General features: G+C 45.6%; 2 protein-coding genes across 2 annotated transcripts in view; one reads left to right on the top strand and one right to left on the bottom strand.

Moving 5' to 3' along the window:
- Positions 1-349: 349 nt before the first annotated feature.
- Urod (uroporphyrinogen decarboxylase) lies at positions 350-4752 on the top strand. The gene is made up of 10 exons (XM_041652295.1): positions 350-473; positions 1104-1216; positions 1338-1417; positions 1494-1556; positions 1807-2004; positions 2105-2266; positions 3260-3397; positions 3544-3644; positions 3740-3806; positions 4510-4752. Exons 1-10 carry the CDS (start codon positions 454-456, stop codon positions 4669-4671), a joined length of 1104 nt encoding a protein of 367 aa, XP_041508229.1. The 5' UTR covers positions 350-453; the 3' UTR covers positions 4672-4752.
- An 816-nt stretch (positions 4753-5568) lies between these two features.
- Zswim5 (zinc finger SWIM-type containing 5) overlaps positions 5569-21156 on the bottom strand; it is a 103881-nt gene continuing 88293 nt past the window's right edge. Inside the window, exons 7-14 of the mRNA XM_041652771.1 lie at positions 18964-19110; positions 18350-18487; positions 15063-15323; positions 14537-14672; positions 13610-13767; positions 9977-10140; positions 9123-9204; positions 5569-8403 (exon numbers count right to left, since the gene is read on the bottom strand). Coding sequence (XP_041508705.1) covers positions 7541-8403; positions 9123-9204; positions 9977-10140; positions 13610-13767; positions 14537-14672; positions 15063-15323; positions 18350-18487; positions 18964-19110 — 1949 coding nt within the window. The 3' untranslated portion in view covers positions 5569-7540. The remainder of the gene's footprint in view (positions 8404-9122; positions 9205-9976; positions 10141-13609; positions 13768-14536; positions 14673-15062; positions 15324-18349; positions 18488-18963; positions 19111-21156) is intronic.

Here is a 21156-nt window from a genome sequence, read left to right on the forward strand (position 1 = left end):
GTCCCCGTCTTGCTCAGCATTTTATCATTCCAAGTAACTACTTGTGGGTATTGTAAACGCAGAGTAAAATACTTCAGTTCAGTGTACAACCTTTTGCAGCATTCGTTTGCCAGATAACATTGTTAATCTCATGGATGGGAGTGAAAGCGAGACTTGGGCTATTTCGGGATTTCCAGACCACAGATGGCAACAATTTTCTCAGGCCACGTTAAGACGTATTGAAAAGTCATTTCTTTCTTTGTTACTGCGTGGCAACAGTGGACTTTACGGTGAAAAGTTCCTGGGGTCCTACGGGCAGCAGGGAGGGCAGCCCCAAAGCTGTCATTGGAGTGGTCACGTGACTCTCAAGATGGCGACGGCCTAGGGTGTCTTCAGGAAGGGGCGGAGCCTGGACTATGTAGGCGGAGATTCGGATTAAAGCGGTGACCGGCGACTGCTCAGTTACTGTTTACCATGGAGGCGAACGGGCTGGGGTGAGTCTTCTGCTGCATGTGCTGTGGCTACCTTGCTTTCGGATTCCTGTCTTCCAATTCAGGGGAAATGTCCTTAAACTCTTATTTTTCTGGAGCACTCCACTCTCCAAGTACGAACCCAAGTCACTGAGATTCCAAATCTTCCAGTCGTGGAACAGAACCTTCCCCGCTCCCTGCCCCGCCTCCCCGCCCGCTCCCATCGCCATTCCAGGGATTACTTTACGGGACTGCGTCCCAGGACGTTCCGAGGTGACTCAGAACTTCTAACTAGCACCTGGGACCATCAACTCTGATCCTCGCTCTCGGTTTGGGGGATCGCCCTGCTTCACAATTGGGCCACTCGCGGCCCGGTCCTCGAGATTAACTTCTTTTCCCCAAACTCTCCTTAATGGATTTTCATTCCACGATCTCCTCATCCCTCTAGTTTGGGAAAGCTGGACAAAGGTGTAGAGAGAGGCCCCAGTGGGGCCCCTCTCCTGGTCTTGTGCGCCAACTGATAGAGGAGGCAGAATGGGTGGGGAGCCATGGTTTGCAAGCGGACCTGGAGGCGGCAGATAGCGGTGCCTGACTGAACCCGCCTTCCCCAAACCCCAATCTATCTTAATGACATTTACTCCACCTAATCTCCAGACGCAAGAATTTTCCGGAGCTGAAAAACGACACGTTCTTGAGAGCAGCGTGGGGAGAGGAAACAGACTACACTCCTGTTTGGTGCATGCGACAAGCAGGCCGATACTTACCAGGTCAGGGGCAAAGCTATGGTCTAGATAAAACCGGAAATTCTAGAAGGCGAAGTTCTTCAGGGGACCATGATAACTTTGGAAGACCTCGTGGCTGAGTCCTGTCCTCCCTCTCCTCTCACAGAGTTTAGGGAAACTAGGGCGAGCCAGGACTTCTTCAGCACCTGCCGCTCTCCTGAGGCTTGTTGTGAACTGACTCTGCAGGTGAGGGCCGCCCAAGTGTGGGTGGGATTCATGCGCTCAGTGTGCCACCTCTCTAACCTCTTGTTATTCCCTACAGCCACTAAGAAGGTTCCCTCTAGATGCTGCCATCATCTTCTCTGACATCCTTGTTGTGCCCCAGGTACTCAATCCTGATCATGGAAGGTGACTTAAAAAAAAAAAAAAAAAAAAAAAAAAAAAAGGGAAAGGAAAGGACTCCTTGGAAATCTGTCTTGTCAGTTTCAAGATAAGTACATAACTGGTAGAGGAAAACACTAAGAAATGGAGTTTGCCGGGGCTTTTTATTCTTTTACTTCTTATCACATGGGTTGAAACAACCCTCCCCTCTGCAGTTCCAGGTTATGAACCTAGATATTTTATCCCCTTTTAAGGCACTGGGCATGGAGGTAACCATGGTACCTGGCAAAGGACCCAGCTTCCCAGAGCCATTGAGAGAAGAGCGGGACCTAGAGCGCCTACGGGATCCAGCAGCAGTGGCCACGGAGTTGGGCTATGTGTTCCAAGCCATCACCCTTACTCGACAACAGCTGGCTGGACGTGTGCCACTAATTGGCTTTGCTGGTGCTCCGGTAATTCTGCACAGGGCATGGGCTGGAACACGAAGAGGTCATCCTGGCAGGTCTGGTCGTGACAAGGGATTCTATGCTGTGACATCTTTGTGCCCTGCAGTGGACCCTGATGACATACATGGTGGAGGGTGGCAGTTCAAGCACCATGGCTCAGGCCAAGCGATGGCTGTACCAAAGACCGCAGGCCAGTCACAAGCTGCTTGGCATACTCACTGATGCCCTGGTCCCCTATCTAATAGGACAAGTGGCTGCTGGTGCTCAGGTGAGTCTCTAGGGACAAGTAGGCTGCAGCTTGGTCTGCCAGGACCCAAAGCAATGGCTTCCTAAAGTGGAGAAAGCAGGGACTTACTGTTCCTCCAGTGATCTGACTGCAGTATCTAAGTGGTTCTCAATCTTCTTAATGCTGTGACCCTTTAGTAGAGTTCATGTTAGGGTGACCCCCCAACCATAAATTTTTTTGCTACTTCATAGCTATAAATTTCTTAGTGTTATGAATCATCCTATCTAATATGGGACCCCTGTTAAAAGAAAGGGTCATTCAGCCTCAAAGGGGCCATGACCCACAGGTTGAGAAGCACTGAGATTTTAAGCCCTGAAACGACCCAGTACTTAAAGGTCTGAGTATTTGGAGATTGAAGCTGCTGTTAGGATCTGGAGGAGGCAAAACTGCTTCTTCTTCTGTCTCTGCCTCCCAAGTGCTGGGATCAAATGAGTCTGCTACCACTGCCTTGCTGCATGTTTTCTTTCTTTTTTGTTTTTTGAGGCAGGGTTTCTCTGTGTAGCCCTGGAGATCCCAGAAGTCACTCTTTAGACCAGGCTGGCCTTAAACACAGAGATCTTGCCTGCATTTGCTTCCTAAGTGCTGGGATTAAAGGCATGTTCCACCACCACCTGGCTTCTTTCTTTCAGGGCAAAACTTTTTTTTTAATATTTATTTATTATGTATACAACATTCTGTCTGTATGTCTGCAGGCCAGAAGAGGGCACCAGATGTCATTACAGATGGCTGTGAGCCACCATGTGGTTGCTGGGAATTGAACTCAGGACCTTTGGAAGAGCAGGCAGTGCTCTTAACCACTGAGCCATCTTACCAGCCCCCAGGGCAAAACTTTTTGAATTAACACCAAGCTCCTAGCCTCAGAATAGATCAGGGTTTAAAGTCACCCAGGGATAATTATGGCTTAGCCTGTATGTGGGCTGGAGGTGCTTCCTCTTTGTGCGTTATGCATTCACTTTTCTTATCATCTATCTATAGGCACTGCAGCTCTTTGAGTCCCATGCAGGACATCTTGGCCCAGAGCTCTTCGGCAAGTTTGCACTGCCCTACATCCGTGATGTGGCTAAGCGAGTGAAGGCTGGGCTGCAGGAGGCAGGTCTGGCACCAGTGCCCATGGTGAGGACTGGGGCAGGTTTAGTGAAGTACTTTCAGGGCTAAGTCCTGCATGGACTGAAGTCACCACTGGAGGGTAGCAGAAGCACAGTCAAGAAAGGCGGCAGGCACAGCAAGGCTTAGTGTCAGAGCTTTGCTCTTTTCTCCAGATCATCTTTGCTAAGGATGGCCATTTTGCCCTGGAAGAGCTGGCCCAGGCTGGCTATGAGGTAGTTGGACTTGACTGGACAGTGGCACCAAAGAAAGCCCGGTGAGTGATGGAGGAGTGGGCACTTGAGGCTGAGGTAGAGGGGTACCATCCCCAAATGTGCAGTGACAAGGATGTGACAATGGCTCTGTTTCCAGGGAGCGTGTGGGGAAGATGGTGACCTTGCAGGGGAATCTGGATCCTTGTGCCTTGTATGCATCTGAGGTAATTACTGGGCCTAGCATGTATGTATACGGTTTTCTCTGTGCACTGTGCAGTAGCTGAGTGATCACAGGGGTATGGTTTATTATACCTATTTTTCCTCTCCTCTATCCTATACACACCTAAGAAAGCAAGAAATGAAAACAAATTAGTTTTTGTGGCTGTTGTCTGTCTCCTCCTCTCACTCCTTGGAGCAGAGGACCCAACCCAGAGCCTTGTGCTTGTCGGGCTACCACACCTTCCCTTTCTGAGACAGAGGCTGGCCTCAAACTCACTGCATAACTTAGGTTGGCTTTGGACTCATTTTCCTGCCTCCACCTCCTAAAGTTTTAAGATTATGGATAGCTCTCATGTGTATGTTTTTGGTAAACTTATTGTGTGTTTGGGTATATGTATGTCATGGTGCCTATGTGGAGGCTAGAGGACAACACTTAGAATCAGTTATCTTCTTCTGACTTTATGTGGGTCCCAGGGATTGAACTCATGTCATCAGGGTTGCTAGCCAGCACCCTACCTGCTGAGTCATCTCCCGGGCCCCCTCATTTGTATGTTCTTAATGTCCGATGCATGTGAGGTCCCTGATAAGTTTTGTTAAATTAATGACAGTGACCCTGTGGAAGTGCTCCTGCATGTGTGTGCACTACTGTTATGTCAGGGAGGCTACAGCCTTGCTGACCTCCTAGACAGTGCCCTCTTGGTCCTCTAGGAAGAGATTGGTCGACTGGTACAGCAGATGCTGGATGAATTTGGGCCACAACGCTACATTGCCAACCTAGGGCACGGGCTGTACCCTGACATGGACCCAGAACATGTAGGAGCCTTTGTGGATGCTGTGCACAAACATTCACGTCTACTTCGACAGAATTAAGTGTATGCCTTTCCTTTCTGCTTGAGGACCACCAACACGGGTTGTTTCCAGGAGAATAAAACTTCAAGAGCTGGAGTCTAACATGTCCCTTTGTTTGTAAAAGTTTATGATCTTATCTTCAGTCCCCTTCCCTTCTCTTCCTCTTACACACACACACACACACACACACACACACACACACACACACACACTATGTAGACCAGGTTGGCCTCAAAACTCAGAGATCCACCTACCTCTGTCTCTCAAGTGCTGGGATTAAAGATGTGTGTCACACCAGGCCAGCCTCCTTTGTTCCTTTTCGCTAAGCCTCCTCTGCATCTTCTTCCACAAGTCTCAGGGCTCAGTGTCAGTGAGATGCCCTACCGCATTAACACCAGGCTCACACTACCATCGTGCTGTCAGCCACCCAAGCCCAAGAGTGACGTGATATTTGGTACACCTTTCCAGGTAGTTGGGGCTATGACATATATAAATAAAAAAGGGCACCAAAGTGGCTAAAACACTTTGGAGTTCAGGAGAGGGAGATGGAGTCTGGGTAGACAGGAGTTAGGGAGACTAGCTTTGATACCATATTATGGGAGAGTATAAAGACCCACAGCTAGGTTGCTTAGGACTGGAGCCAAGGTATGAAGCCAAAGGATCCTCTGACACTTTAGCTCACTGTGTGCTATTTTTTGAGCATGCCTGCTGATTGTCTCAGAATCTTGGGATCCTGCTTATCATGTGACATTAGGGCGTGACTGTCTGATTCCTGGGACAAGGTTCTGAGGCCTCAGTGCCATGGAGATGGGTGTGATGTCCACTTCTGTACATCTCTAGGCCCAACCAGACCCCTGTCCCATCAAAGGAGAGACGGGCCTCATTTACTGATAGAACACAATTTCTGCTTTAGAAAAATGATCTTTTCTGTGATCCATGATTTATTCTTAGAAAAGCACTGAGTTCACATACTTGCTAAAAAAGGGCAATCATGATACAGAAATGGGAGTGGCTTTTTTTTTTTTTTGCCAACCCATTGGGCTGAGACAGTGTAGGGGCCCTTGGCTGGACAGTAACACATTAGTAGCCACAAACAGCAAATACAACTTACTGGTCAGTTTGGAATAAAAAAGATAACATGTAGTTTTCCAAAGAAAAATAAAGTAAATCAGACAGAAAGGTCCTCAGTTCGCCCTCTAGCTAGACCACCCCTTCCCTATCAAACCCCACCCAACTCAGGAACTAAGACAAAACAGTAAACACTCAAGACACCTGTATCCAGAGGATTCTGAATGCCCTTGCCACCTCCTGTATGTGCAGGCAAGCATAGGGGTCATGAAGTAGTAGGAACATGACACACTGGAGGTCAGCATGGGCTGATGGGGGTTACCCACTAGGATTAGAAGTTAGGAAGGGCAACACTAAAGGAATACCAGCCTCAGCCTCCACATTAGCTACCGATGGAACTAGGATGGAAGCAGGCAGAGGAAGTTTGAGGTAGAGTAGGAGGAAGAGAACAGTGGAGTGAAAGTGGCCAATCTTAACGGCAGAGGGACACTAGTGCTTAGAAACTTGTTTGCTGAAAGAAGGTAAATAGAGGAGGCACAGAGATGGGTAATGATGTTCAGCTAGCAAGAGACTAAGGAATGGGCAAGAGAGAACTGGCAGGAAGAAGGCACACTCATGCAGATCCCCAAGCATGAAGACACTGACAGACTACATGTAGAGACCATTCACATAAAGACATATCATGGTCAGCAGGCATACAGTCAGACACAAAAATGTTTATACACAGGTACCCGTGTGTGCCTAGATATACATAGACCCTAAACATGGAGGTGTGAGTACAGTTAACACTTAGGTAGGCATTATCACGCGCGCAGACACACACACACGCAAATGAAACAGCAAACAAACCCACAGTCTAGCACATGTCACAGAATTTACACAGAACTGACAGGCATGCACATGTGTAACTCTGTACACAGACATGTTCTTATCCATACAGATATACACACGGACAAATTTGGAGATGGAAGCAGATTCTCTAACATAAAGGTGACCAGAGCAGATGTACTGTCTGAGCTCAGTGGCTTCCTAGACCTTCGTCTTCTCCCTGCACTTGTTATTCAGGTGTTCACCAGGCTCCTGGAGTGTGAGGCAGAGGCAGGAACTTCAGTGTTGTCACAGCTCTGTGAGACAAACGTCTAAGCCCAGTCTTGACCTCTGCCCCTCAATGACTATTAGTTGTCAACAGTAGGCTAGCTGTCCTATCTGCAGGCCACAGTTTCTGCACAGACAAGACATGGATTTTAACTGTCCATTTTTCTCCCTGCTGCCCCCACTTACCCAATGCCAGTAGCATATACTTTGTATGGGAAACCTGAGAAATGGTTGTGAGTCTCCTCAGAAGACAAGCCTATCATCCCACCCACAGCTACTTTAAGTGCCCATCAGATCAGAGTCAGAATTATAAATAGTTACAGCTTTACACTGCTTGACAACACATATACTATAGTATTTACAGTACCATAAATGCTTCTGTTTCTCTGGTTAAGCAATCCCTGAGACGGAACAGTGTTCTGTGTTTGCCAAGGGAGAGGTGCCAATGGTCAGGACACGCAGGATATAGGGGCGTGAGGTGACATGTTGTGGGGGCATCTGATCGGTCTGCAGGGCCCAGCTCCTCCAGGAACAGTGAGTGGGGCTGGAGTGAGAAGCTTGCCAAGGCAGGAATACTGGTTAAACTTGGACTCTCCCCATCCTTAGGTCTGTGGTACTTTTGGCTCAGCCACAAGTGCTCAGAGTCCTCTCAGGGTAGACAGATGTTTCAGAGTCCATGTCCTGATCTGGGAGCCCAGGCTGCCCTGGCAGCAAGCTATCTATTTTCTCAGCCAAAGCGCTCTCGAACCAGCAGCATCAGCTTCTTCTTGCCTTTGTAAATCTGTTTGAGGTTGTCAATGAATTGGGCAAATTGCAAGTGACCATCCTGGGGCAGTAGGAAGGTCTCCCGAGCCTTGCTCAGAAACTCAATGAACTCTCCATAATGGCGGGGACTGATGTGTGTCAGACGGGAGTGTGTGGTGTTGATATAGGCATTGATGGTAGCATCCAGTAGCTGGCGCAGTGGAGCTTTGTCTGTCGACATGAGCTTTCCAGAGCTGCGGCGACCTGGGATGCCTGCCAGGCCTGGTGCAGTCACTGTGCACCTACGCAGGATATCGGAAAGCACTGTGGCACAGTGCACACTCTTCACCACCAGGGGGATGAGAGCGGCCAGTTCGTTCTTGCCCAGAGAGTGGCTAAGGGCACAAGCCCAGAGCACATCATTGATGGCTGGATGGGTGTCCTGGTTGTAGGCCAGGTTAAGATGGCTCATGGCCAACGAGGCCAGCTTGAAGGCACGCAGCGGGTAGCCACGGAGCTCCATGTAGCGGGCAATAGTGAACAGCTGTGAATGAGTCATGCCCCCAGCAGCAGCATCAATGGCAATCTGGTAGGCTGCCTCAAAGGCAATGTGGTCTTTCTCACAGAGTGTAAGAGCTGATAAGGCACAGCTCTGCGGATCCTTCATAGCACACTGCAGGGCCAGCGTGCGAGCACAGCTAGCCAGTTCCTCCCGCTGTGGGTAGTCAAGACTGAGACGCAGGATAGTGGTGTGGGATACGGCTGTGGCAGCCACAATACTTGTAGCCTCAGTCGGAGTGAAGAGGGTATACCAGCTCTGCAAGATGCTCACCAGGGCCCGAACACCTGTAAGGGAGAACCTGAGCTCAGCAGTGGCTACTCGATCTCAATCCAAGTCTGCCCAGATTACCATTTGGGGTCTGAACTTGGCCTGCAGAGACGAGTTCTCCCTCCTCCTCAGCAGCCTTGAGATGGTCTGAGGCAAACCAGAGCAAGGGGAGCATCCCAGATGGCCAGACCCTGTTTGGGGTCTCTTCCCATCCCTTCCGTCCTAGACCAGAGAGCTGAAGGTCTCTGCTGTACCCTCAGCCCTTCATAAAGATGAACCTACAGAGTCCCAGGTTTGCCTGCCTCAAGGCAGGATCCTAGGTTTTCCTGGGAGCTCTAGCTACAGTGGGCATCTAGGGAGAGTCTTGTACTGGAGCTTTGGGTTCTAGAATGGGTCCCAAGCCTCCAAATTGTCTGTAATTTTCCAGAAGCATAGACAGAGACTGGGACCAAACCACTCGGCCCACTCCCTCTCAAGGGAGCACATGGGGAATGGTGCTGAAATGTATTCTCTCAAACATTTCCCTAACCACAGGGGACCAAAGTGCTGCTGGCATCAGGATATGGTCCCAGCAGTGAGGGCTTGGACTGGCTGAACTGAGGCCATCTTCTCCTAGCAGCACATCCTCTCTCAGGCTGCCAGGAACAGAAATATGACAGCTCTAAGGATTCATTGTTCTGTACGAAAAGTCGGGCCTTGAAACTCCCCAAGAGAAAGAGGGAGGTAGGAGACTCACCCACTTCTGTAGCACAAGTAACCAACCATCGAACCATCTCTCGGCGCCTCCAGTTGAGGGTTGATAAGGTCATCCGCATTACCTAGACACGAGAGGCATTTCTAGGGGGCCAAGCCTAACAATTGGGAGCTTCTCCTCTCTTCTCCTTCATTCTTTCTTGCAAAGGACATTGTTTTGTTTGCCCGAGACAGGGTCTCATGTAGCCCAGGCTGGCCTGCCCGAGACAGGGTCTCACATAGCCCAGGCTGGCCTGCCCGAGACAGGGTCTCATGTAGCCCAGGCTGGCCTGCCCGAGACAGGGTCTCATGTAGCCCAGGCTGGCCTGCTACTCTCCATAGTCTTGAACTTAAAATCGTTCTGCCTCTACTTAGAGATGTATCCCACCATGCCCAGTTTATGAAATATTAGGGGTTGAACCCAGGGTCATGCTGCATGTAGTTAAGTACTCTACCAAATGAGATACATTTCCAGACCAACAGCAAATATTTTTAATTATTTAAATAGTGGTCTTTCTTTCTGTGTGGATATGTTTAATTTCTTCCCATCCCACTCACTAGACATGAGGCTTCACTCATGACTGACAATATATAAGACTCTTATACCATGACTGACTTGGAGGAAGAGGGAAGTAGAGAAGATGGGAACCCTCTGGTTCCTAAAGCTAGTCTACTTCTGGCCTTAACTTCCAAATGGAGGCCAACTTTATAGAGTCCTTACCTTCTGTCTACCCTAGAACTTGTACTCTGGAAGATGGAAAGAACCAGACATGGCTACGTTCAGTCCCCTTGGAATATCTTCTGCCAACTGTCACTAGGCCAGAAACCTACAGCTGGGACACTGTCTCATAGCCATACCTGTAAGCCCAGCTCCAGGGCCACATTAAGCAGAGTGCCGTCTGTGCTGCTGTCCGTGGGAGTAGCAATCTTGAATGCGTCTTGAGCCAGTTTGAAGATGAGGGAGGAAGAATGGATGTGCTTCTGTATTGCTTCCAGAATAGTTCGTAGCCTCAGAGTATCTCCTGTAGTCAGCAGAAAGATAGGGGCAGGGTTCATTCACGAGTTTCCCTAGACAGTAAACTGTTCACAACAGGCACTAGTTGAACTACGCTAATTTACCCAATGCTTCTGAATGCTACCATCCCTTCTGGCTGGTGAAGTGCCTCTTCTAAACCCTCTGGTAGATCTTTCTGCTCCTAGACAGTCACATGAATTCACCTTGCCCATCTTTTTTCTAAAAGTTATTTTATTTTGTATATATTGGTGTTTTACCTGAATATATAGACCTGTGTACTGTATATGTTCCTAGTACCCACAGAGGTCAGAAGAGGGCCTTCAGTTCCCTGCAACTGGAATTACAAGAAGTTGTGAGCTGCCATATGGGTGCTGAGAATTGAACCCAGGTCCTCTGGAAGAGCAGCCAGTGCTCTTCCACTGAACCATCTCTCCAGCCTCTCATCTTTCCCATATAATATTTGGTGACCCAGCCGGGCGGTGGTGGCGCACGCCTTTAATCCCAGCACTCGGGAGGCAGAGCCAGGCGGATCTCTGTGAGTTCGAGACCAGCCTGGTCTACAAGAGCTAGATCCAGGACAGGCTCCAAAACCACAGAGAAACCCTGTCTCGAAAAACCAAAAAAAAAAAAAAAAAAAAAAAAAAAAATATTTGGTGACCCAATTGAAATATTAACTGAAGTTCATACTTTAAAGTACATTGTCTCTGTGTTACACAGTTTAGGTAAGCACATAATTACAATGTCATTCTGGCTACTTTCACTGCCCTAAAAACTCCTATGCTCATCAAACCTGTCCCCATTTCTCCTTAACATCACACAGTTGGAATCACAGAGCATGTAGCATTTTCAGACTGACTTCTTGCAATGTGAAATACACAACTGAAGTTCTTTTATGTGGGGCTTATTCTGTTTTATTGCTAGATAACATTTCATTGTATGGATATGTCACAATTTATCATTTCAAACATTTTGAAGAATATTTTGATTGTCTTGGGGGCAAGGATGAATGATATATAAATATTCCTGTACAGGTTTAGGTATGTAAATGTTTTTGACTCATTTGGATAACATCTAGGAACAAGACTACTGGAACATATGTTAAAACTACATAGCTTTGTGAAACACACACATACAGACAGGGTCTCACTATGTAGGTCTGGCTGTTGCAGAACTCACTCTGTAGACCACTCTGTAGCTTTGGAGCCTGTCCTGGAACTAGCTCTTGTAGACCAGGCTGGCCTCGAACTCACAGAGATCCGCCTGCCTCTGCCTCCCAACTGCTGGGATTAAAGGCATACACTACCACTGCCCAGCATTTCCTCAGTTTTTAAATTGGACTGTCAATTTTTTTTTAGACAGAGTCTTATGTATTCCAGGCTGGCCTTTAATTTATGTAGCAGAGTCTGACCTTGAACTCCTGATCCTCTTTCCTTCCCCTCTTGAGTACAGTGCAGAAGTGTACTGCAATGCCTGGTCTATTCAGTGCTGGGGATCAAACTTAGGACTTCAAACATGTTAGGCATATACTCTACCAACTGGGTGACATCATTAGCTTCTTGTGAATTTAAGAATTCTTTGTGCCAGGTAGTGGATGGCACACACCTTTATTCCCAGGACTCAGGAGGCAGAAAAGTGGATCTCTGCGAGTTTGAGGCCAGCCTGGTCTATAGAGTGAGTCCCAGGAAAGCCAAGGTTGTTACAAAGAGAAACTCTGTCTTGAAAAACAAAACCAGAAATAAACAAAAAAGAATTCTTGGTATATTTGGGATATAAGGTCTTTTTTGTTTGTTTGTTTTGTTTTTTTGACAGAGTTTCTCTGAGTTAGCCCTATTTGGGACTCTATTCCTGGAGAGAAAACACCTGCTACATTCACTTCCCATAGCTACATTTGGGTTTGTCAGGCTCTCCCAAAATCCCTCCATGGCAGCTACTTGAGATGAATATCAGTTTTTTTTTAAAGCCAGAATAAAATGATATTGAGCAGAATCCAAGTAATACCTACTTCCAATCACACAGAACTCGGGTAACCCACTTAGTGTCTAGGTAATATATGTAAGAATGTACACTGGGTTGGAAACACAGTTATAGTCAAGACTGTACTTGATCTGAGGGACTTTGAACTTGATGATCTTAACCCTTTCTGCATCAGACTGGGACAACTCCCATGTCTTACTGACAGGGTTCTACAGTTACAGCCAAAATATTAAATTGATGTCACAAAATAAATCTTATTTGTGGCCATAACTTTAGATGGCTGAAGAAACAAACTTCCATGCTGCAGATATATCATTTCTCTGAGTTTATCTTTCAAAACATCCACAGAGGGAACACTCATGGGGCTGGAGAGACGGCTTGTCAGTTAAGAGCACTTGCTGCTCTCTCATGAGGACCCAAGCTGGCATACCAGTACCCGTATAAGACACCTTACAAAGCTTGTAATTACAGCTCTTGGGATATGAGCCTCTTCTGGTCTCTGAAGGCACTCCTACCAAAGATATTTTTAATTAAAAATAAAAAGACATCTTAAACGTCCAGTTTCCTGGACAAAATGCTCAGGGTCCATGGCAGCGGGGTTTATTGCAGCTCCCTGTCTAGAGTTCTCTTCACTTCTCTTTGGGACCAAGCCCACAGAGCTCCATGAGCTCACAGGGGTCACAATCATTCTGGACTCCACCCTTAGGCCAAGTGTGGTAGGAAAATCACACCATCTGATTTTGTGTGGAGATTTATAGCTCTGTCTTAGTCTCCATTACATCTTCCAATGGTCCTGGGAGCTGACAGATCACTGACAATGATCTCTGTTTTATAGATTGCAAAACTGAGGTTGGAAAAAAATAAACTGATTTTATTAGCTGGAAGATTACATCTAGAAGTTAACTTAAAGATCGTTTGATTCTGAAGTTAATCCCAGCACTTGTGCAGTAGAGACAGGTATATCGCAGTGAGTTTAAGGCTAGCTTGGTCTACAGAGTGAGTTCCAGGACAGCCAGGGCTACACAGAGAAACCCTGTCTCAAAAAAACAAGCAAGCAAAATAATAATAAACAAAAATTATTTGATTATGGTGCTGGAGAGATAGGTTTTGGTTAAGAGGACATCCTGTTCTTGCAGAGGACCCAAGGTCAGTTCCTAGCACTCATGTCAGAGGACTCAGAAGCACCTATAACCCCAGCTCTAAGGAGATCAGAAACTGCTGATCTCACTGGACACTGACACTCATGTACACAGACACATAATATGAAATAATATTTAAACATTTAAAAATCATTTGATTCTATATATTCAGGGTTTTACAATTAGTAACTAAGGCAAAATTCTGGTCTGAACCCAGGTGCTCTTTCTCACGAGCAGTCAACATGAAGATCTCCACTGCTCTTGTCACCACAGAAAACATGGCTTCTCTTTTTTGGAAGACTATGGACCCTGGGTGGGTAGGCACAGTGGGGAGGCTGGAGTCTAATGTCTACCTGTACTTACCTTTGGCAGCAGTCAGCATGGTAGAGGCCAGTTCACACTGCTGTGATTCCAAGTGTCCAAGTGTGAACCAGCGAGGGTAACGGCTGGGCACCACAGACACCATGTGATGAGGGTGGGAAGTGTCGCCTGCAGAAGATGAGTTTTCTAGAACAGGTAACCTAGAAGACCCAGGAAGCACCATAAGCTTCATTTAGACTCTGGTCATTGTGAGCACCTTTAGGGAAGTTTGTTTTCTGCTGGGAAGGAACTGGTCAGGGAAAGACAAGCTGAGAGCTTTGAAGTTTTAAACCTACAGTATATCAGGCAGGACCCTGAGCACTTGGAAACCTCAAGCTGAATAGTTCTCATTGTAAAGAGGTTTGACCAGCATGTAGAGTACCATAGGGTTATCTTGATGAGCATAAGAAACACATGCCAAAGAATTTCCCTTTTAGCTAAGGAGTTCTCTAAGTCTTATGGCCTAACTAAAATTCTTCCTCTGTGTGGTCTGCTACATCCCAGAAATCTATATTCATAAACCAAGGATCCTACTCTAGGTTGAAAACAAGATTCTCATAGAGCATTGTTTCTAGGTCTTGGGGTATACATATTTATCTCTGCTTCTCCCACACTCTCTGGAGACCTATACCTGGACCCATGACTGAAAGGAGATATGGAAGGACATAAATCCCTCCTCAGGCTGCCCAAGTGGCTCCAATACCTCAGGGGCCTGCTCAGACAATCTACCGTGAATATGGATAGAGGGCCAGTATTTCATGAATAACGACTCCTGGATCCTAAATCATATGGACATACCTCAGCTGCTCCAAGGAAGGCTTGGTGTCAGGGAACAGACGAAGAGGAAAGGGGAGTGGGATAAGCAAAGAGAGAGGGCACTGAACACATCTGCACTGGTGGAGACTAACAGGCTGGACATGGGCTACCCACCTCATGGCTCGTAAGGCTAACTTATAGGACAGGTCTGGATCATGAGGCAGCAGAGCGGAGAACAAATACTTGGCAAAGGTGTGCATAGGAACACTCTCCCGGTGGATAACTTCTCCTAGACCGCTGAAGGGGCCTCCTGAGGAAGAAGATGAGTCAGCCAGCTATTATTTACTTGTTTATTTATCTTTGGTTTTTCAAGATAGAGTTTCTCTGTGTAGCCCTAGTAGTTGTGGAACTTGCTCTGTAAACCAGGCTGGCCTCAAACTCAAGAGATCCACCTGCCTCTGCCCCCCAAGTGCTGGAAATAAAGGTGTGGGCTGTTACCACCCAGTTTACTTACTTATTTTTGTATACTTATATCAACCTAGACTTAAGAGCCCAGGAACCTATCTGAGTTTGTTTGCTAAACATAAGAATCTTCATTATTCTTTAGTGTCATAAATATTTCCATAATTGTGCTTTGTTAGAGAACGGGGCCCAGAGTCACAGTCAAAGGTTTTGTGACTGAAGCTCCTTTTCTTCTTACCTTCAAGCAGTAAGATACACTGCTTCCGCAATGTCTGTACTAGCTCCTCATCCAGCTGAAGCTCCTGGAGTTGGCTTAGGAGTTGCTCCTCATTACGGCACACCTTGTCCTGTGCATAGAGGCCTTCAGGCATGACCCTCTGTTGACCCATGCCCATCAGAGCAACTTCCAGAGCCAGTGACAGGTATGACTCACTGCTGTTTGGGCAGCCTGAAGCCACAGGTACATGCTGGTACACAGGCAGTCTGCTTTCATTCATATCTGAGGGCAACAGGCATACCAGGTTCTTAGGACAGGTCTAGTGGGTTCTTCTGTGCATCTACCCGTTCCACTCTGGGATAGCAGTTGCTTAATAGTTATCATAAAGCTAAGTCAGAACCTCAAAGCCGTAAGAAAAATACACTGAAAAAAGATTCACAAAAAGAATCACAAAGATTCCTACATTAACACATGAATTTGCTACGCTAGTCAGGGAAGCATAAAGTCTTATCTTTTGCCAGGGAACTATATAATCTCATAATTATTTACTTATTTTAAATATTTATTTAAATATTTATTTATTTATTATGTATACAATATTCTGTCTGTGTGTATGTCTGCTGGCCAGAAGAGGGCACCAGATCTCATTACAGATGGTTGTGAGCCACCATGTGGTTTCTGGGAATTGAACTCAGGACCTTTGGAAGAGCCGGCAATGCTCTTAACCGCTGAGCCATCTCTCCAGCCCCTCTCATAATTATTTCTGTGTCTGTTTCTGTTACGTCAGTGAGAGTACTTTAAGGGAATAAGACCATCTTATTATCCTGTTTCTCAGGGGCCGACACTGGAAGAGCAGTGTATGTTAATGGTAAACAAACCAAGTGCAACTTCAGGTTTTTCAAGCTATAAATGTCATTGTGTACATGAAGGTGACTAAAGATGTGGACTTCCTATGCAGGAAATTAGAAGGGCAATCAGGGCGTGCCCTAGCTTGGCTTCGGTTAACTCTTACATCTCTACCTAGAGACACCTGACTCCACCCAGTTTAACTCTTACTTTGGTAACACTTGCATCATATATTATGATTTTATATGCTCCGCTCAAAATTTGAGGAAGCGAGCACTGGTTAAAGAGCCAGCGTCTTAGTTGGGTATGCTGGCAGATACTCGTAGTCTTAGCCTCTCAGGACAGTGGTGAGATGACGGCTTGAGTGCATGAGTTAGGAACCAGCATGGGGAATAAAAAGGAGAATATGGGAGAGTGTGGAGGGAAGAAAGGGAAGGGAAAATGATATAATTATAATCTCAGAGACAAAATAAATAAACAAAAAGATCGTGATTTTCTTCTTCCCCCCTTTTTCTATTAAGTAGCTTTGAAGACAAGAAAGCAACATGTAATGCTGGATCACAGGAAGATTAGTAATAATTTCTGCTTGCAAGCAGCCGAGAGTGTGGTAAGGATGTTTGCAGACTGTAATGCAATGGACTAATACTAAAGTAAATGTGAATAAACACAATGATAGCGCAAAGGAAAGAAGAAGCAATCGTGAGCTAGCCTAGCTATTGTGGGTCAGTTAGGCGATTCTTCCCCACACTGGGAAAACTAGTACAAAGCCACCAGGAGGGAAAGTGTTAAAAAGAAAATCAGAGTATTGCTAGGCAGCTAGTTAGATGTTGCCAGGCTTAAAGATCACTGGGAACTGACTCCTTCATAATCAGCAGCTATAAAATGAGGGTCTGAAACTTCAGGATTTTGATTACTAGTCAAAAGAACTGGATCTGGGACTGGAGAGATGGCCTAGCAGTTAGGAGCTTTCACTGCTTTTCCAGAGGAAGTGGCTTCACATCCTAGCACTCATGTCAAGTGGCTCACAACCACTTGTGACTCTAGTTCCAGGGGCAACCGATGCCTCTTTAAAAAAGAAAAAAGAAAGAGGAGTTGGGAGGGGGTGATCTGAGTCTATGCCTGGCCCTCAGTGGGGAAATGACATTTTATTCTGCAGGAGAAAAACTGCTATTTAGCTGTAGGCTTTCAGGTGAAGAATAAAGAGTTATCATTGCCTTTTTTCTAAACACCTGGATAGGAAGGTGCCCTCAAGACAGATCTGATGTGGTTTGTCCTTCTGTATATGTGTTGCTTTTATTGGTTAGTGAATAAATCTGTTTTGGCCAATGGTTTAGCAGACTAAAGTCAGGTGGGGAATCCAAACAGAGATAAATATATAGAGAGTAGGCAGAGTCAGAGAGACTCCATGTAGCTACCAAAGGAGAAGGATGGGACACCGGAACCTTATTGGTAGGTTACAGCCTTGTGGTAATACACAGATTAATAGAAATAGGTTAATTTAAGATGTAAGAACTAGCTAGGAGTATGCCTAAGCTACTGGCCAGCAGTGTTGTAATTAATGTAGTTTCTGTGTGACTATTCCTGTTTGGGTGGCCGGGAAACAAAGGCACAGTCTGTTTACACATAGCAGTTTTAGAAGTAGTATAAAGCCTACCTAAAATTGTAGCTCTCTCTAGTCATTGTTCCCTCTCTGAGGGTGTTCTGCTGTGCAATGGGCCCTATAGCCACTGTCCACTCTCCCTTTGAGAGTGGACCACTTTACCTGTAAGAGAGTCCAATGATCTTCTATACTACATGCTATGTGTCTTATCTCTCTCTCTTTTTTTTTAATTTGCTTGCTTTTGAGACAGGGTCTCACTATGTAGCCTTGGTTGACCTGGAACTTGCTATATGTAGCCCACTTTAGCCTCCTGCCATTGCCTTCTGAGTGCTGGGATTAAAGGTGTGTTCCACCATGCTCAGTCTTGTCTAAATTCTTTCAACAGAGATCATGAGGATTGGGGAACCAAGGGGAAACTAGAACAAGATCCTGCTCATGGAATTATATGATTTCAAAGATGGATACTTTGTTGTTTTTTGAGGTGTGTGTGTGTGTGTGTTTTACACTGTGTGGTCCAGGCTGCTTTTTCTGTTGTAATCCTCTTGCTTCAGCCTCCTGAGTGCTGAGATTACAGGCTTGAGCCACTATACCTGGGCTTTTTGTTTTTAATGACATGACCCAGGTTAGCTCTGAAACTGACTTAGCCTCCTGATATACACACTATTGCTGGAAGTTCTATTCTATTTCCAGACTGCTCTGACTTTGGCCTCTGATTCCTTTAATTTCTCTGGCCCTTCTTTTTCCCCTAAGGAAGCTAGTAAGATAAAGGCAGAAAGCAGGACACGCATGGCCGGACCACAGAGTTTGGCAGGGAGAAGGCTGCCATGGGCAGTCCTGGCTTGTCTCAGGCTGACTCTTGTACCTGACATTTCCATGTAGCTGTCATCATTCAGGCGGCAGGCTTCAGTCAAAGTGAGAAACAGGCAGCCAATGGGATCCAGGGGATGGCCCACCCAACCCTCCAGGTTTGTGATTGTTGTGGTTCCTCTCTGCAACAGTTCTGGAAATAAGCAGGTTCCAAGTGTTAGACAGACAGACGTGGGAATTGCACTTTTCTTCTGCTTTGGTTTCCTAATCAGTATCATTCAAGCCTTGACCAGAAAGTCAAAGAAAAGCTCCCCTTATTGTCATGTTTTTGCTTGATTGGCCTGATTACAAGCTCACCAGCCAGCTCTAATTTAGACTGATTGCCGGCAGTGTATATATGGAGACAGCTTTACAGTTTCAAAAACATCTTCTCCAGTCTTAATGGGCCTTCCACCTGCCCTGTGAAAGGCAGACATCACTGTCCCTATTTTACAAATAATAAAGCTGAGATTCACAGGAATAGCGTGAGGCATGCCACTTAGCAGGTAGATTACTTAGAATTCTCAAGCCCATGGTCCTGAATGAAAATTAGGTTCTGGGTAGTTTTATCTCCCAAGGATCCTTACCACCTCAGATCCCAACATGTTAGAGTATTCCTAATCACTGTACCTTTCTTCTGGTGTTTGTAGATCTCTAGCTGCCGCTGCTGCTGCAACCTCAGAGTATTAATGATGGCCACCGTGAGTCTGAGAGCCTCTTTTGGATACCCATGAGATCGCAGCGCATCAACCCGAGCACAGGCTGTAGGCACATGCTCTACCAGGCAGGAAGAAAATATTTTGGTTGAGTTCAAATCAGGAAAGCCCATGTTTGACAGACAAAGAGAGTCTATATTCAGTCTAGTTTCTCAGATTCAACTTGGCATCACTTTGTAACAGGAACTGTGTTTTTATCTTTAAGAATATGAAATTTATATATGTGGCTAGAGATAGCCTGAAAAAGTAGAACACAGAGACCTGCTGGCCTCTGACTCCCAAGTGTGCCACCATGCCCAGTTTCTTTTCCCTTCCTTCCTTCCTTCCTTCCTTCCTTCCTTTTTTTTTGAGACAGGATTTCTCTCTGTGGCCCTGGCTTTACTGGAACTCCCTCCATAGACAAGGCTGGCCTTGAACTCAGAGAGATCCGCCCGCCTCTGCTTCCCGAGTGCTAGGATTAAAAGTGTGCATCATCACACCCAGCATTATTAACTTCTTAAAGTAGGGGAATGATCCTAGTAAGTCTTTCATTTTACTTTATCATTTACTCCAGAACTAAAATTAAAAATTATACAAATAACTGGGACTGGGAAGTGGAAGCAGGAAGATCACTGGGCTTGTTGGCTAGCCAGTCTAACTGAATTGGTAAGCTCCAGATTTAGGGACAGACTCTCTCAAAATATAAGGTGGAAAGAGATTGAGGAAGACGCCTGATGTCCACTTCTGTCCTTGACATGCACAGCTACACATCTGAATACATAAACACACACACGAACATGCACACACATAAAATAATGCACATTTAAAGATATAAATAAGCAAAAATACAAAATAAAATAACTACTCTTTACAGTTTCATGTATATTTATCCAGAGTTTTCAATTTTTAAAACAAATTTGGTATAATTATTGTTTTGCAGCTTAATAGTACATCATAAATATTTTTCTGTGGCATTAAATATGCTTATATAACATTCAATATAAATACATGTCATTCTACTGACTGTGTTCATCTATTGATTAATCAAATTGAACAAAGAAGTAGTTCCCAATTCCCATCTGTACATTATTTATTTATGTACTGTAATGAACCCCTTAGCCTGCTTGCTTGCTTGATCTGTCTGTCTGTCTGTCCGTCCGTCCATCCATCCGTCCAGCTAGCTGGGTTTTGAAACAGAGTCTCACTCTAACTGATCTAGAGTGTAACCCTAACTGATCTAGAACTTGCTACATAGACCATACTTTCATTAAACTCACAGAGATCCACCTGCCTCTACCTTCTAAATTCTGAGGTTAAGATATGTATCACCACACCAGGATCCTAAGTTGTATTTTAAAGTAAATGTTCTCTAATAAAATTAAAGACAAACTGACTGTAAACCAGACAACTATTGCAGAAGTTTAAACTAGATGAAACAGCTCTATCTTATTATAAAGGAGGCTAGGAAGATGAGACAGAGAAAAGGAAGACAGCCTGGTGATGAACACAGACTTCATCCACATTACCAGTACAGTACAGAGTAACTGGTTTCAAACATATTATTATTTTTATGTGTGTGTGTTCATGTGTGTGTACATGTATGATCATATATGTGGAGTCCCGAGAACAATCTTGGGCATTACTCCTCCGGCATTAACCACCTCTTAAAAATTATACATGTTATTTATTATTATTGTGTGTGCCTATGAGTGTGAGTGCAAACATGTGTATGCTGCAGACTGCATGTGGAAATCAAAGGATAAGTTTCAGGAGTAGGTTCTCTCCTTCCACTATAGGTTCCAGCAATCAAACTCAGGTCATCAGCTTGTGCAGCAAACATTTTTACTCACAGAGTCATTTTGCTGTATTTTTGTTTTGGGGGTGGTGGTGGTGTGGGGTTCGAAATAAGGTTTCTTTTGTTGATTTTTAAAAAATTTTTTGAGACAGGGTTTCTTTGTGCAGCTTTGGAGGCTGTCCTGGAACTCGCTCTGTAGACCAGACTGGCAGAGATCTTCCTGCCTCTGCTTTCTGAGTGCTGGGATTAAAGGCGTGTGCCACCATCAACCATGACTATTTTTTTAAAGACAAGGTCTTTCACTGGCCTGTAACTAGCCATTAACACTAGGCT

Source organism: Microtus oregoni, unplaced genomic scaffold (assembly GCF_018167655.1).
Source record: "Microtus oregoni isolate MIOR12 unplaced genomic scaffold, Mior012 000005F_ref0000423, whole genome shotgun sequence".
Taxonomy (NCBI): Eukaryota; Metazoa; Chordata; class Mammalia; order Rodentia; family Cricetidae; genus Microtus; species Microtus oregoni.

What these genes read in the sequence shown, in the direction of transcription:
- Urod (XM_041652295.1), top strand. Translation starts at nt 454, where the DNA reads ATGGAGGCGAACGGGCTGGG. An exon ending in AGCAGGCCGATACTTACCAG is followed by an intron (nt 1,217 to 1,337) that starts GTCAGGGGCAAA and finishes CTCCTCTCACAG; the next exon opens with AGTTTAGGGAAACTAGGGCG. An exon ending in GTGGCACCAAAGAAAGCCCG is followed by an intron (nt 3,645 to 3,739) that starts GTGAGTGATGGA and finishes CTCTGTTTCCAG; the next exon opens with GGAGCGTGTGGGGAAGATGG.